We start from the raw sequence: 17433 nt of genomic DNA, 5'->3' as shown, positions 1-17433 counted from the left end.
CTCTTTCTTTTTCATTCTTTCACTAAAAGTATATACAGCCAATTCGTCAGCCATATTGTACAGTTCCTACGTGGCATGAATGAATGATTCTCCTCCCAGTAACATCCTACATTCCTTCAGCATCCTTGACCTGTGTCTCTGGCATTCTTGTCCTCTTGCCGTCTGGCAGTAACAGTCTGAGGAAGTCAAAGTGTTTACTACCATGTCTATGTGGCCCAGACTTGACGTAGCCTATTTCTCAAACCTTGACCTGGCTAGCAAGCTGGCCTATAAAACAAACTAGACACAAAACAAATCTGATGCAGCTTTATTTAATGGAAAACTAAACTACAAAGATACAAAAGAGATATATTATGTTTCTTCACAGAGAACCCACTAATATATCACTGACTACTCTTGATTATGTTAATGAATATCATTATTTCCCAATATCATTATTCAAATGATGAATAAGTTGTTTTACAAATACACATACTGAACTCCTTGTTCTTGAGTGTTCTATATACCAATTACAGGTGTATTTGAAGGCAGTGTTGTTTGAAGAATTATATGTCCGATTCGCTTCCAAAATTGGAGTTCTGAAAACAGGCATTTAGTTGAGTTATTTTACAATGTTTACCTGAGAAGGCAGAGCACAACCTAGTATTATAATAGTACTAATAATTACATTCATAAATGTCTTTTTGTTACAATCTAATATGTTCACTGGGCAGATTATACTGTGACTAGTGAGATTATACTTACATATAATCTGTTGACATGCAGATCAATAACAGACTCTTCATTCATCACTTCATTGTCAACGAGCTTCGGTTCGCTGTTAAGGAGAGGAGTTCTCTTGGTAATGTACAGTACCAGTCAAAAGTTTGGATACATTTTCCCATTCATCATTTTGACTCCCAACATCACAATGACAGAGGTCACCGATGACATAACAACAATGGTATCTACCCCCCCCCCCCCCGTACCTGCTGGAGCGTTTCCTCTGAAGAACATAGAGGACCGAGACAAGAATCACCACTGCCAACACTGTGAGAGGCACTCCCAGACTCACTGCCAAAGAATCTGCAGCACAATCAAACATAATAACAGCACAATCAAACACAATAACAGCACAATCAAACACAATAACAGCACAATCAAACACAATAACGGCACAATCAAACACAATAACAGCACAATCAAACACAATAACGGCACAATCAAACACAATAACAGCACAATCAAACACAATAACGGCACAATCAAACACAATAACGGCACATTCAAACACAATAACAGCATATTCAAATATAATAATAGCACGTTCAAACAATACCAGCACAATCAGAGAAATGGCGTCCAGTATGCAGCACATTAGAAGGAATTGTGTAGGCTTCTTTACCGTCAGTGACCGGAGGATCAGTGAACCAACAGGGTCCCTGCTGTATGGTGATGTCATCCAGGGCCACATTCCCTACAGCCTCTCGTCCCCTCTGGTGCACAAACACAAACTGGGCCGAGGAGAGGACACACAATCAGACTATCACATAGACGCTACTGTGCACATGATATGGGGTGTAACTAACCCCTAACAGGAAGTAGGCACAAGGGGTTACCTCAAAGCTAAACACATACTGTACAACTGCTTGTATCTAGACTTGGAAAATTTTACGTCCTGAGGAAAAGAACTACATCGATATCATTCAGACTGTGGGCAGAAACATCATGTAGTTGTGATTTTTATTTGTTAGGCTAAACTGTCTAGAAAATGTTTCTTCTCAGATGTTTGTCGTCTAAACCCAGTTGAGGACAGTATAAGAGCAGATACCCAGAATGGCTCTTCTTGATCCACAAACACATTTTCCTCAAGCCAGACGTCTCCCTGGTTACCAGACTCCGTCCACAGCATAACCCCTGTACTGTCTCCGGTGGCATGTACTTCCCTGAATGATCAAGAAGAAAGATAATCCTTAGTGATTATTTAACAACATGCCTACTAATAACATAACTACTTCCAATCAAGACTGGGTGAGATATTGCAGAAAGAAAATTGACAAAACGAAGCTAATTGAGTTGAAGTGCCCTTTTTCTAGAGAAATCCTCCAAGCAGCCAACGAACAAACAATGTTGAGCTCTACAGTGCATGGTCTTGAGAATCTTTCTGAGTGCGTACCTGTTGTTCCTGTACAGGTTGAGGGTTCCTATGTGAGGCCCATGCATGTGGTACCAGAATGTGACACAGCGCCCCCCAGTTATGGGCTGGAGTACTTCACTGTACAGCATGATTTTATCTCCCCACTCACCCACAGAACCGTTCGCGTACAGGTAGTAGCCTGGGAACACACACACATACACACACACACACACACACACACACACACACACACACACACACACACACACACACACACACACACACACACACACACACACACACACACACACACACACACACACACACACACACACACACACACACACACACACACACACACACACAGAGAACAATCTGTCTCATTAACACATAATTCATCATCTTGACATGTCCTCTACTGTGTCAAGTCTATACGAAAACATATTCACTCATATATTTACATTTAGCAGACGTTCTTATCCAGAGCGACTTACAGTAAGTACAGGGACATTCTCCCCAGGCAAGTAGGTTGAAGTGACTTGCCCAAGGACACAACGTCATTTTTGCACGGGCATACACACAGGACTAGCACTACCATCAGAAAAATGTATTTCACTCTTATCTGCAACATACTATACGCTAACATACATTTCACATTAACATCTTATTCATACACAACAGCAGATGGGTTTTATCCGCAGCGACAAGCAACAAATCCAGATCCTGGTTCTGCAGTGTTTGTGTCCTACTGACCCAAGGTTGAGTTGAAGGTGTGGTCCACGCGGGGGCCCGTGTTGGGGTAGACCCCTCGGCCCCTCAGCCAGTCCCCCTGGTCCAGACCCCCCCCCAGGTTGCTCCAGCCACACAGGCCGCTCTGGAAGTCACACAGGCAAGGAGGCTGGCACTGGGCGCTGGTTACCTGCACATCATCGAAGGCCATTTCCCCTGTCCCCATGCTGACGTCCAATGTCACCCCCTCCACCACTATCTAGAACAGAGAGGCCCCAAAATAGGGTAACGGTACATGGGTAGTCTGTGTGTGTGTGTGATCCAGGCTGGTGCGTCTGATCCAGGGACTCACCCTGTACTCTGCCCCAGGGAGCTGCAGCGTAGCCTGGGTGAACCTCCACAGTTGGCCCTGGTCCCCTTTGTGGGAGAGCAGCAGAGCTTGCTTTCCCTCCTCGGACCGCTGGTACACGTTCAGGGTTCCCACGCCTCTCCCAAACATGTGGTACCACAGCTGCAGACACCCCCCCTTACCTGGAGCAGGCAACCAAGACACACAGGCGCACTCAAAACAATCGCATTGTCTCCAACGCACCAGCCCTATAGATAAACCCCCAGCATATTTAAGCGACTGTAGCACACAGAGCCAAAATGGCGGCCGTCACCTGCAGGGATGAGAGGGGAGGCAATCCGGGCGACCTGGCTGTGCGGGCCAGTGGCCGAGGAGGCCAGGTAGAGGTAGTGCCCGCTGGGGCTGTTAGTTGTGTGGTCTAAGTCAGGTCCAGTGTTAGGACTGGGGATGGAACCAGAACCTAGCAGCCAGTCTTGGCTATCGTCACTTAGCTGTGACCAGTCACACATGCCCTCCTCAAAGTCACACACATCTGGAAGAGAGAGGGATCGACCTTTGACACGTATTCTCTTAGCAGACGTAGTAGAGCGAGGGAAGCAGATAATCAGGGACTAGAAGTGCACAGTTCTAGGAGTAGTACAGTGGTTAGTGCCAAGGAATGGCGTTTTACACAATATTGAAGGTGGACCAACGACACATAGTGCCTTGATGTGATGCAATACTAGTTTTGATCTCTCTCCACTGGTTTGTGTTGTGTTGATATTCTTATATGTCACAAGCTGAACATTGTTATATTCCCATAATGTGTTTCCAGAAGCAGTTCTTACCGCAGCCCTCCTCGTCTTCCCCTAGGGGGCAGTCTAGTTTGAAGTTACACTGGTTTCTGGCAGGAAGGCACTCCACGCCTGGACTCCGCCAGCAGTAAAAGTCCTCAGCCTTCAAGAAATAATTGGAAACCAACCAAAAATTCTCTATGCGTCATGATTGGACAATGATAGAGTTGTGCTGTCCATCCCACCAATAGCGGGTGGGTTACTCACCAAGCAGGGCCCGGTGGGAGGGATGGTGGGTGTGGTCTGAGGTGAGGGAGAGGAGGGGGGAGGAGTAGGAGACTCAGGCAGTGGGGTGTTGTTAGGATCAACAATGCACTCAGTGGAGAAGGAGATGTCATCCATGGCAACCAGACCTCTTTCACCACTTCCTCTCTGATACTGGAACACGACCTGCACACACACACACACACAACAATCTCAATGATGAAATGTCTTCCTCACTCATGATTCATGGTTTTTCTTGAAAACTGTCTTGTCACGAGCACGCACACACACAAAAGACTTGGATGGAGAAGTACAAGTCAGTAATCCAGTCAAAACTTGTCCTTATCTCTGACCTTGCTACTTTCTGAAGAGGAGAAGGTGACCTCTGCCCTTTGCCAGCTGAAGCCTGCCATTGGTGAATTTCTGACCCAGAGCAGAGTATCATCATGCCCGCTCTGTTGCCCTCGTGATCTCACAGTCAGACTGGCCGACTCGTCGTCCTGGCTGTAGTAGTAGAATCTCACCTGCAGGGAGAGAGCAGTCGAGACTAAGTCGAGTGTCTTCATTCATGTTTAACCTGTTGGAAACGAAAAGGTTGAAGGAAAACTCACGGTGCAGTTGGGGCTGGGCAGCAAAGTGTTGGAGAGGACTTCTGACGTCTGCCCCATCACTGTCAGATGTGTCCCAGGGATGACAAAGTGACCTGAAATGTTACAGGACAAATTCTATAGCTACATTGAACACAATTTCACTGATTTGGAAGTTGAAGTCGTGGTGTGTTTGTCTGTGTGTGTGTCTGTGTGTGTGTATCTACCTGCCGCCGTGTTCAGGGTGTGGTCCCTGGGGGGCCCGTGGTGGGGCCAGGCAGTCTCCCCCCTCTGGGGGCCCCACTCCCCCCCTGGCGTGTCCACACCACTGCCTCCCCAGGAGCACAGACCCTGCTCAAAGCTACAGAGCTCCAGAACACCATGCTGCTCTGAATACAGAGAGGACAGAGGGAGAGAGGGAGAAGGAGAGAGAGAGATTGGGAGAGAAAGTTAGAGCTTATCGATATGCAATCAACTCTCAGCATGTTCTCTCCTACTTCCTGTCCTGTGTGACTTAGTTACCACAGCGAGTCTCATCAGATCCATCCCCACAGTCATCGCTGAGGTCACACACTCTGCTCCGGGGCACACACACACGGTTGGAGCAGGTGAACATGCTCTCTGGACACACGTCCACGGGTTCTGAAGGTGTGGAAAGGCAGTGAGAGGTTGTGAGGTAGTGTTATCTGTTTGGTACTGTAGCATGTTTATTTTCTTGCAAGTGTATAGGACCTTTTAATCACCTGCCACCTACCAGGAAGAGAACAGTTGAGAAAGGTGACGTCGTCGATGGCAATGTCGCCCAGGTGGCTAAAGGTTCTGGTCGCCTCAAACAGGACGGTGAAGACCTGAGGGGTGCGTCCCACGATGACCTCGCCGCGACCCCAGGCGTCCCCCTGGTCACCTGACAGCCACCAGAGGGGCGTGGTCCTGGGACCTTCCTTAAGGAACACCTTCAGCTCCCCGATACCTGTTGGAACACACACACATGGTACACCAGACACACACACGCACACATGCTGTACACACAAATGCTTTGAAAATACCTGTGCCAAACATGTGGTAGTAGAACTCCAGGAGACAGTTAGTGCCGGCCTGTTTCATTGCAGGACTCTGCAAGGCCGCAAAGCTGTTCTGCTCTCCTCTGGACGCCTCCACTACCATGTACCAGCCTGAAGGAAACACACAAAACCAAGACAAGAAAACTAGATCAATATAAAACAGCTGGATCAGTATAAAACATCTTTCATATCCATTACTATAGTGGATCTTTATGCCTGTCTCTTTGTTGTCTATCCTTCCATATATAGACGGTCACCGATCTTAGCCAAAGGTTCAGTACTGTCTCTGCGGAACAGACCAGACTAGAGTTTTATCATGGGAACTGTAGTTTTACCGTACCAAGATTAGTGCCCAGGGTGTGGTCCATGGAGGGGCCCGTGTTGCCGATAGCAGTCCCATTCCTGCCCCTCTGCCAGGCAAACTGGCCCAAACTGGTGTCCTCCCAACCACAGGTCCCATTCTCAAAGGTGCATTCTGGGAAACTTTCACTCGTTCCGTTGCCTGCAGGACACAGCACCCAGTGGACTCTCATGTACGGGACTGTCATTGGTGACTTGGTAAGCTGGTATGTACAAGTATCAATTGGCACCGTCTGACATGGTTTCTAGGATGTGTCACACAACCAGAAGTCTCTGATTCTACCTTGACAAAAACCAGGTGACATGAAGACATCATCCACAGCGATGTATCCTCTGTCTGTGGACTCTGCTTCTATCAGCACCTGGAGGACAAGAAGCAAGTCAGTACCTTCCATTCATGTCTGTTCACGTGACTGATTCTGGAGGAAATGACGTCGCTATGGTAACTCTGTGTGGGCAGTGGACTGTCGGCACCTGGAAGGGGGCACTTTTCTTCACTGAGTCTGAGAACTGCGTCCAGCCGGATCCACTGGATCTGCTCTCGAATAGCAGCTCCTGTCCTAGAGGCTCCGAGCGCACATACACACGCAGGGTACCTGAGGCACTGCAGGACACAGGGACAACATCAGAAGAGATTTCTAATGGATGTCGGAAACATGGCTTAACATAGAGCTAGCCTATGCTAACGCGACAGATGTACAGTGATACAATTGGCCACCTGACATGCTAACCCAGCCCTGTGAGAGAGACAGGAAGGTGTCTGGACCTGTTGTTCATGTGGTACCAGAAGGTGAGACAGGTAGCCGGGTCTGTCTGCAGGATCCACTCTGAGACCACGACAGCCCGACTTGTGGGGTTCAGAGGCTGGGCTGGGCTCAGTAGGAACCGGCCTGTAGGACCAGAGTACATCAGAATGAAGGTGAGCATGAACCCGTTATGGTGAGGTGAATTGTGGGGCTGCATGAATGTGGCTTTTGTTGAAGTTGAAAAATGAATTAGTGCTGCTTTGGTGTTTACTGCTTAAGGGAATTTGTTCATGTCTTGTTCTGACACGAACAAGACAAAGATATCGTACAAAAACAAGGCTAACCGAGCCTCAATAAATACCCCCAAAACAGTATCATTATCATCAATGATATTGATATTGTTCCAGTTCTTTCTACCGTCATTCCTTAAAGTCCCTCATCTCACCTTCAGGTGTCTGAGTGGTGTGGTCAGTGGGAGGGCCCCGGAAGCTTCCGTCAGCCTGGACCCAGGAGTGCCCGCCTGTCAGGGCCTGGCTGACCCAGGTGCACTGCCCTGCCTCAAAGTCACAGCTGCCCACCGCAGCACAGGCCCCCGCCCTCATGGACATGTCGTCCAGCCGCACGGTGGAGCTGGAGTCTGGGGCGTGCCTGGCTCTGAACACCACCTGGGGACGGGGGTGGGGGGACGAGGGACGAGAAGAAGGGAGAGGGGGATGGACAGAGAGGAGGAGAGAGACGAGAGACAGGAAGAGACGGGAGGGGAGGGATGGACAGAGAGGAGAGAGAAGAAAGACAGGAAGAGACGGGGGGGGGGGGGGGAGGGATGGACAGAGAGGAGGAGAGAGACCAGAGACAGGAAGAGACGGGAGGGGAGGGATGGACAGAGAGGAGAGAGAAGAAAGACAGGAAGAGACGGGGGGGGGGGGGAGGGATGGACAGAGAGGAGGAGAGAGACCAGAGACAGGAAGAGACGGGGGGAGGGATGGACAGAGAGGAGAGAGAAGAGAGACAGGAAGAGATGGAAGACAAGAGGGTGAGACAACAGACAGCGATGGAGTTATCGAAAGAGACAAGTGATGGATAGAAAGAGAGAAAAGTACTATGTATTTATATGTAACAAACTTACATGGTGGTGCAATTTTAGGGTTTAAACCTTAAGTATGAATCCCATGCATGAGTTCTGATATGATGGTATCTAGATTAGAAGAACAGAGCCGACCTGGAACTTGTTTGGGGAGGACACGGTGAGCTCGGCCACCTCCCAGCCAGTAGAGGGCGCTCCAGAGCGCTCCCACAGAGGAGGACCCTGGTCTCCACTCCTCAGCACATGCACCGACAGGATGTCAGAGGAGCCTGCCGGCAACCAGTACCTGCACACACACACCCACAGACACACACACACACACACAGACAGACACACACACACACACACTCACACACACACACAGACACACACACAGACACCCACGCACACCCACAACAATCTGGTTTTTCTCTTGAACTCATGATTCATGGTTTTATTGGAAAATGTTTTACTTACTAGATCATTTTGTGCCACACGGTGCCTCATATTGAGTAATATTTGTGACTGTGTGACATATTTGTCACACAGTCACAAATATTACTCAATATGTGTCCATATAGATGGTGTGGCGTTGCCCAACTCTTTGCCAGTATATCAAAATATAAATCTGTGAATCTGTGTGTTTGCATGCGTGTATGTGGGGGGAGTCAGGTGGCTATTAATCAGAAGGTTGCTGGTTCGATTCCCGGCCGTGCCAGATGACGTTGTGTCCTTGGGCAAGGCACTTCACCCTACTTGCCTCGGGGGAATGGCCCTGTACTTACTGTAAGTCGCTCTGGATAAGAGCGTCTGCTAAATGACTAAATGTAATGTAATGTCTGTCTGTGGCTCGAGGACAGAGCACTGTATAAAGTTGAAACTCGTCCGGTGTATTGCTCGGTGCAGCATTAAGCGACAGAGCCATGGATACAGCAAACAGGCATTGTAAAGATCAGCCAAAAGTGAAAAATGATGTAAGTGTGCGTGCGTGTAGACGCAAGTATGTGTGTGAGCTGACCAGAAGCGCAGGCACATCTCCGTAGTGGAGGCCAGCTCCGGGGTCAGAATCTGAGCCACCTCTTCACTCTGCTTCAGCACCGTCAGGTAGAAACCTACAGCACACAGTCACATCAACAATCACCTAAGTCTTCAGGAATCAATTCATATTCAAATCACATCATCACCCTGAGAACAAGAGCCAGAGAATTAGCCTTTTAGATCGACAGCATTGGATCACCAAAGCTCATCTTGGGGTCAGATGGCTGAGCGGTTAGGGAATCGGGCTATTAATCAGAAGGTTGCTGGTTCGATTCCTGGCCGTGCAAAATGACGTTGTGTCCTTGGGCAAGGCACTTCACCCTACTTGCCTCGGGGGGAATGTCCCTGTACTTACTGTAAGTCGCTCTGGATAAGAGCGTCTGCTAAATGACTAAAAATGTAAAATGTAATCTTCTCCTTCTCCAGATGGCGGTCAGATGGATGAGCGGTTAGGGAATCGGGCTATTAAATCAGAAGGTTGCTGGTTCGATTCCCGGCCGTGAAAAATGACGTTGTGTCCTTGGGCAAGGCACTTCACCCTACTTGCCTCGGGGGGAATGTCCCTGTACTTATTGTAAGTCGCTCTGGATAAGAGCGTCTGCTAAATGACTAAATGTAAATGTCTCCATCAGCCACGGTCCTGCTGACCCCCAGGTCGACCCCCAGAGCCTCTCACCCCTGTCGGTCTGGAAGGTGTGGTCCAAGCAGTCTGCGGTCCCCTTAATCCGACCCCAGCGACCACGGTGGGTCACGTCGACGTCAAAGTCACACCATGTGTAGCTCTCAAAACCACAAGGGTCTAAAAGGAATCAAGGAGAGACTCAGTAAAGTCCTGCCACATCAGCGATATGTGTGTGTGTGAAAGAGAGACAGAGACAGAGAGATAGAAAGAGAGACTGTGTGATGATCTTACTTTGCTCCAGACAGCCCCCCTCCCTCACTGTGAGATCATCTATGGCTATAAAGCCAGTACTGTGGGTATCTCTTCTGCCTGAAAACATCACCTGGTAAAGACAGTTAACACAATCATTCGACAACTTGTCTGCATGCTGTGCTAGTGACCGAGCGACTGAGAGCGCGTGAGTCTTATCGAGTGTACGGTATCTCTGTGTAATGTCATTTGAAAGCTGACCTCCAGAATGTCTGTGTGACTGACGGTGACCTGAGCCTTCACCCACTCTGAATCCTGAGTGCCAGACCGTGTCCAGACCACAGCCCTCGACGATCCCTACCCCCCAAAAGACACCGTGTTACATGCATCCAATAAACACACGTCGGCTGAGCTTTTTGCGACGCCCTCAATGAGTACCTGGGGAGTTACTGTCAGAGTTCAGGACATCAAACGAGGGATAAAGCTAGTAGTGGAGCACACAGCTGGCATCTTACGAGCTGCATGACACACAGGTGGTACAGGTGGATAACATACCGCCTGTACCAGGAGGTCCAGGCTGGAGACAGACACTCCCAGCATGTAGTACCAGAAGCCCACGCAGACGTCCGTGGTTTGGACGTCCACGGGAACGGAGATGACCGCAGCCTCGCCATCCTTGGTGCCTGACCCATTAAGCAGCAGGTAGAAGCCTGCCGAGGGGATGGATACAGTACATGACACATGCATTCTTTTTACATTTCAAGTGTTTTATACTGCTTATCAGAGCTGTTGCCATCTGGGCAATTCAGAGAGGTCTGTGAAGCAGACTGACATTAAGTCTGTTGTGGTCTTTCTGTACTGAACCACCACATGTAGAAATAAAGTATTTGAAACGTAAGTAATCGAGTGATTATTCGAAGTAGCGAGTAACTGTTTACACTGAAGGCTTGAGCAGTGCAGCACACAGGCTCGATTTTTAGATTTCTTCTAAACAACCGATGCTGGTTGATGACACAACCTTGCTTGTTCTTGAGAGTGTGGTCGTACAGAGGGCCGTCCCAGGGCTCATCCACCTGGGCTCCTTGGTGAAGAAGCCAGTCCACATCATCGCTGCTCCCCTGAACCCACTTACACAACCCTGCAGAGCAAGACACCGTGAGATGCAAATACAGACAGAGAGGTGGTCACCGATGCACTCACACACACACACACACACACGCGCACGCGCACACACACACACACACACAGGTGGGCACATTCAGGTTTGAAGGCCACACCAACAGCTGAACGTGTTTAGTGGCTTCAAGTTCAGCTTCAACACAAAACACACTCAACCTGTGAGCCTTGCCTTGTTCAAAATTGCAGTCCATGGGAGAGGGGGGTGGGGTGGGGGCGGGGGTGGTGGGGGGAGGAGGGGTGGTGGGCAGCAGGTCTGCACACGACGTATTCAACAGGATGTGGACATCGTCAAGGGCGATGCTGCCTTCCTCTTTTTTTACATTTGTTGCCTCAAATACGATCTGTAAAGTGAAAACATATCATGGCTCAGTATGTCTGACCGACTGGGCTGCCCAGGAATTCCCTACCTGTGGTAGACGCAACGGATATTTCCGCCTTAACTTGTGGGGGTGATATGCAAGTGGACCTCAAAGTGGTAAAGGCCGGTGTAGCACATTCGATCAGAAATATAGAACAATGTGTACCACTGGCTTCGTTTAAAACAAGGAATACCAGGAATGTATTCTTAATTCCTCCATTCATCTCTACTTTCACTCATTCATTTATTCATCTATATAGGCTATGCATTCACCTGGTGGGACCCGGTTGTCTTGTAGTCTACCATTGCTCTGTGCCATATTTTACCCCTGTCTCCAGCCTGGCTCCACACAGACCTCAGTCCCTCCGTCTCATTCACATACACCGACAGCTCCACTTTATTTGAAATACAAAAACCAGAAGATGACATCAGTTTCCCGTACACCACTCTGTGACGAGTATGTTTCGTACAGGTGTATACAACCCAGACATGGGTATAGCTCAGTCATTAAAGCATTTGATTGTAGATCAAGAGGTTGTTTGTTCAAATCCCCTCTGTAAGACTTTTATGGATAAATCTTCAGTATTACGTTATTATTATTCTGAAGCCCAACCAGTATTACTCACAACCGCTCGACCACATTTCCATGTGGTACCAGAACACCAGACATGCTCTGTCCACGACCCCCATCCTCTCACTCTGAAGATGAGCTTTCTCCTCTCCGCCATCAGCACTGAAGATTACAAAGTGTCCTGGAGGGCACACCCACAGAAACCAGAATTGAAATACACATCCAGACCAGCAGACAACCAAACAGACATAAACAGTTGAAACCGTACGAGTTTTATGACTAGTTAGGGACAATAAAACCCTTCATTGAAGCATGAGGGGAATTCGAACTCTATGAATGCTCTACCACTGTTTATAATCAGTGCTAGTGTGTGTGGTGTGCTGTAGCTCAGGCAGCCTACGGTACCAAGGGCAGAGTTGGTGGTGTGGTCCACAGGGGGAATGAAACGCCCCCCGCCTGAGAGCCAGTCCCATTCCACTCCCGACCCCGCTGGGGGGCTGTTCACCCAGCCACAGTAGTCCATCTCAAAGTCACAGAACCCTGGAGGAGAGACACACGACAAGGGACATTAGGCTTTGTACTGTGTGAACACCACACACACCGTAACATTCCAAAACACACACACGACCCCCCCCCCCCACTCCCACACACACACATACACTCTATAAACACACACACGACCCCCCCCCCCCCCCACTCCCCCACTCCCACACACACACATACACTCTATAAACACACACTGCTACACACTGAGGTCACTAACCTTGCTCTGGACAGGGCCCGTTCAGGAGAGTGAGGTCGTCGATGGCGATGTCTCTCTGGGAGCCCTCCCCAACCACGGCCTCAAATATGACCTGTCAATCAACAGACCGTTTTAAAGCTCAGCCTCTCCTCAGCTGACCCCACAGCTCTCAGACAGGGATGTCAGACACAGTCAGTCCTCCCGGTATCTGCAGTCTGGTGCTTTCTTATTACATTTACATTTAGTCATTTAGCAGAGCGACTTACAGTAAGTACAGGGACATTCCCCCGAGGCAAGTAGGGTGAAGTGCCTTGTCCAAGGACACAACGTCAGTTGGCATGACCGGGAATCGAACTGGCAACCTTTGGATTACTAGCCCGATTCCCTCACCGCTCAGCCACCTGACTCCCTTATCAGTTCTAATTCTTATCAGCATTGTTTCTGACTATGAACAACGTGCCAGCTTTGAGTTCACTGAGTTCCTCCAAAGATATGCAAGCTATCTGATCATGTTACGGTGTGTGCGTGTCCATGTACATGGGTTTCCTTCAAACACACATAGACAACACGTCCTCTCTATCTTTTAGTTGGTGGATAATTAACGTTGCTTAATCGGATGTGTTTTAGTGCTCTATGTGATGCAGGAAGCTATAGCTATATAGAACGATACGGATCTTAAGTGAACTGGCCTGACCTGAATATAACTGAACTGTACTGAACCGAGCCAAACTGAAGTCTCACCTGGTACTGGGTGTTGGGACTGAGGACGGTAGCTCTAGCCTGTCTCCAGTGCTCTCCCTGGTCCCCTGCTCTGCTCCACAGCAGGCTGGTGGGTCCGCTGGGGCTGCCCAGGGTCTGGAGGTAGACCCTGAGCTCAGCCCTGCCCTCCATGTGGTACCAGAAGCTCCAGCACTCGCCGCTGTGAGGCGTGGGCTCGTTCACCGCCGTCACTATGCGTCCTCTGGTCCCGATGTGATGCCTCCAGAGCTGGGCACTCAGGTAGAACCCTTGGGACCAGACAGAGAACATTCCATCAGAAACGTGTGTGTCTGTGTTTGTCGATTGTCGTGGATTGCATGGTTGTAGATAACGACGGAACCGAATGGCATGTCATTGAGGTCCGTAGATGCTAACATTAGTCTTTGCAACTATCAAAATGATATCCTCATGGCCTGATCAAATCAGAACATAGTTCAAAAGTACTTTTGAATGGTATAGTATATAGTATGACATAGTATCCAAGACAAAATATGGACCAGGGTGGACCTCCAGGGGCCCCTCTCACCCAACTCTGTCCCCAGGGTGTGGTCTGTGTCTGGGCTTGGACCGTTGGCAGTCTGGGCGCCTCTGGTCCTGCTCCAAGGGAAGTCTGTAGATAAGTCAGGCTGCAGGCCGCAGAGAGAGCCCTGGAAAGTGCACTCTCTCTCCGCTGGGCAGGAAGCGTTCTCACGGTGGTACACCTGCACGTCGTCTAGGGCAATGCTGCCACTCCTGCCTCCCACCACAGCCTCCAGAATCAACTGCGAGAGACCACATGTATGTTTGAAGCTCTCAGATGTGTTTCTATACTATACAGTAGTGACTTGGTTGTTGGACTTGGTAGTACTGTGGTTGGTGTTCTGTCCTCGAGGACTGTATAACTGAAGTACAAGAAGAGCACAATGCTCAAGCAATTGACTAAATACTGTAACTTTTAGCACAGTATGGTATGTAGAAAAACAAAACAAAGCCCTTTTAAGGCACAATCTTTTTAATTAATGGTTTAATACCTGTATTGGCGTGTCACTAGAAAAGGTGAGATCTGCAAAGCGCCATTTGTGGCCCTGAGTCCCGCTCCTCATCCACACCACAGACTCTGGCTCTCCAGCTTGTTTGGTTATGAACTTCAGCGAGCCTGGGGAACAAGATCCAGTATGTCATTTCACTGCTGTCTGGCAACTATAGGCTACTGGACACCCTCAAGTTAATCCTCAAAAAAGCTCAACTCCACTGGAGTCACAATACAGGATGCTAACCGTATTAGCTTAGAGATTGGAGCTTACCGATGCTTGTGCCATAAATGTGATACCAGAAACTGACACAGAGGGCTCCTCTTGCTTGCTGAGGGTAGCTAATAAGCCTAGCAGTCGATGAAGCATTAAGGCCCGACTTGGCAGCAATAAACATAAAGTAACCTGTGAAAAACAGAAACACAGGGTCAGCTGAACAGAGGACTCTCTGAGTATCGGTCATTTCTGAGAGATGAAAAGACAAGACATATTAAGATAAGATAATCCTTATAACCTTATATTCAGAGAGACACCACGAGCAAGCAGGAAGTTAGGAACAATGTCATCAAATAGAAACATCTCCAACTTAAAAAAAAGTACAGTTTGTTCTTCCTCAGCATGGTTGTGGATGACAAATACAGTTGTTAATGTTTGAGGTGAGTAAAACATCAAATGCGGTTAGCGAACTGTACCTTTGCCAATGGTGTGGTCATATTCTGGTCCGTTCCTATTGGAGCGCTCCCACATCAGGGCCGCAGTGTGGTCTCTGTACCATGCACAGGTGTCCTTCTCAAAGTCACAGGTGAGCACGTCCGAACCTGCAGGCACATCCCCCTCCCAGCAGCTCTCAAAACGGATGTCATCCAGCATGACGTCTTTGGGATATAATACGGGAGGGTCGAATGAGAAGATCAGCTAGACAGAGAGAGAGGGGGGGGAGAGTGTGTGTGTGAGAGAGAGAGAGAGACAGAGAGAGAGAGAGAGAGAGAGAGAGAGAGAGAGAGAGAGAGAGAGAGAGAGAGAGAAGCACAGATTGAGACATGGGACCTGATGCAGGAAGACATTTCTGGGTGCTGTTTCTGATGCTGCTTGGTGGTGTTTGTTGTACATAAGTACAGTAGAACGAACACAAGCTGTAAGAAAGGAGAAATGCCCACCTTGTAACCACCCGGTTGGTTACCAAGGAAGGCTGTGGAATTCTCCCAACCATTCGTTCTATCCTTTGAAATCTTCACAAGCTCCTTGAACTTAGTCTGTCTGACCATTTTGAGATAGAGCTGCAAGGTTATAGAATGCTCACCGTGGATGTGGTACCAGAACCTGTCGCAGATCAATGACATCAAAACACATCAAATGCTGATTAACTCATGAATAATGCTTTAATATTTTACTGAGTCCTCATCTAACGTATTCTTTCATTTGAGTCCAATATTTAAAAAAATGGAGCAGAGAAACGCACAAGACAAAGACTGCACAAATCGTGGTTACCTTATCTGGCATCCCAGAGCACCAGGCTTGTCAACATAATACTCCAAAATGGCTTTGGAAAAAATACTTGTTTCCTGTGTTCCATTCACACCCATGACATGACCTGAGACACAGACACATACTGTGATATCAACCAAAAATCACATTGGAAGTCATACCAATCCAGATATGATACAACTAGAACTTAAGTAAAACAAAATCTATATTTGTTTAATTATTATCATAAAATACCGTCAAGTGTGTGCAGAGGCTACAGTCACATAAGATATGCCTACATGTTTCTTACCCCAGGGAGACCCTGTTGTGTGGTCGTGTCCAGGAACCGACGTCACGTTAGCCCTCTCCAATCTCCAGCGGTAGAGGTCTTTACTGGTGTCATTCCATCCACAGGAGTGACCCTCAAAGTCACACGACCCTGAGGTTGAGTGAATATTCAGTTAAACCACACTAAATAGAAGTAAACCCATTGTAAGGCCTACGTAAGCGAAACTAAAATCTGCCACAAGCACAGATTGACGGAGACTGACAAATGTAAAGAATTGTGTCGGCGCCGTATCTTGATGCTTGTTTGTGCAGGTTCTTATACATTTTGACAGTGCTTTGAGCACAAGTTATATGAAATATCGTATGCTTCATGTTATGTACATTATTAGGGACGCGGACGAACCACAAAACTCTTCATCGGAACCATCGTCACAGTCCATCTTGAAATCACATATCGCTTCCCGGGGGATACATTTCCCAGGTGCACACAGGAAATCTCCGTCAGGACAGGAAGATAAGACAACGAAAGGAACTGAAATCAAATGAAAACGTGTGGGTCAGAAATGGCTGCTGCGATTCTACTCTTGCATTTATTAGTTCCCAGTTCACACCCATTATAAATGTAGCTGAAACGTGAATTAAAAGGAAATACTATAATGCTACATATAAAAAAATTAAGCACACATAACTAAGAACCTTTATGGACTCCTTTCATCCACTGTGTCACTGACACCCAGGTCAAAATCATTTGAACTATAGGAAACTCCAGTGTTTTCAGTTGAATCATCCCATGGAATCAAGCTTGTCAATCACAGAAAGTCCTTCCTTAATGAGAACCCTCAAAAACAATTTTCCTACAATGCCAATGCCAAACAGACACATGAATAGCCTACTCTTACCAGACAGAAGTACCAATAACCGTCTCATGTTGAAAAAAGCATGAGGAAAACCAGAACAGAAATGTTTAGTCTTGCAGAATGAGCTGTCTTGACAGAATGATCCCTTGACGACTTGTGTGTAGCAGACAATTGTGAATCCGTTTTCATAGCTATTAAGATCTTGCAGAGTTCCTTATCAACATGTCTCTGCTGAAAGTCCACAGTGA

General features: G+C 48.0%; 1 protein-coding gene across 1 annotated transcript; it reads right to left on the bottom strand.

Moving 5' to 3' along the window:
• Positions 1–328: 328 nt before the first annotated feature.
• Positions 329–16850, bottom strand: si:ch211-106h4.4 (MAM and LDL-receptor class A domain-containing protein 2). The gene is made up of 43 exons (XM_062481578.1): positions 16732–16850; positions 16351–16479; positions 16065–16167; positions 15734–15896; positions 15269–15491; positions 14850–14981; positions 14577–14701; positions 14093–14327; positions 13549–13814; positions 12829–12919; positions 12471–12605; positions 12121–12246; positions 11768–11889; positions 11306–11477; positions 10976–11095; positions 10513–10667; positions 10219–10314; positions 10000–10090; positions 9763–9885; positions 9067–9160; positions 8205–8355; positions 7431–7650; positions 7006–7129; positions 6714–6843; positions 6523–6601; positions 6220–6381; positions 5865–5990; positions 5573–5788; positions 5341–5460; positions 5046–5207; positions 4843–4934; positions 4585–4755; positions 4235–4417; positions 4022–4130; positions 3508–3726; positions 3198–3376; positions 2870–3104; positions 2156–2315; positions 1811–1925; positions 1385–1493; positions 969–1065; positions 745–817; positions 329–578 (listed from the first exon to the last, which is right to left on the bottom strand). The coding sequence occupies exons 1-43, from the start codon at positions 16766–16768 to the stop codon at positions 546–548; spliced, it is 6003 nt and encodes a 2000-aa protein (XP_062337562.1). The 5' UTR covers positions 16769–16850; the 3' UTR covers positions 329–545.
• Positions 16851–17433: the final 583 nt, after the last annotated feature.

The sequence above is a fragment of the Osmerus eperlanus genome, chromosome 16, assembly GCF_963692335.1.
Source record: "Osmerus eperlanus chromosome 16, fOsmEpe2.1, whole genome shotgun sequence".
Taxonomy (NCBI): Eukaryota; Metazoa; Chordata; class Actinopteri; order Osmeriformes; family Osmeridae; genus Osmerus; species Osmerus eperlanus.
Note: the sequence above shows the minus strand (reverse complement) of the source record. Positions and strands in the feature narration are given on the sequence as shown.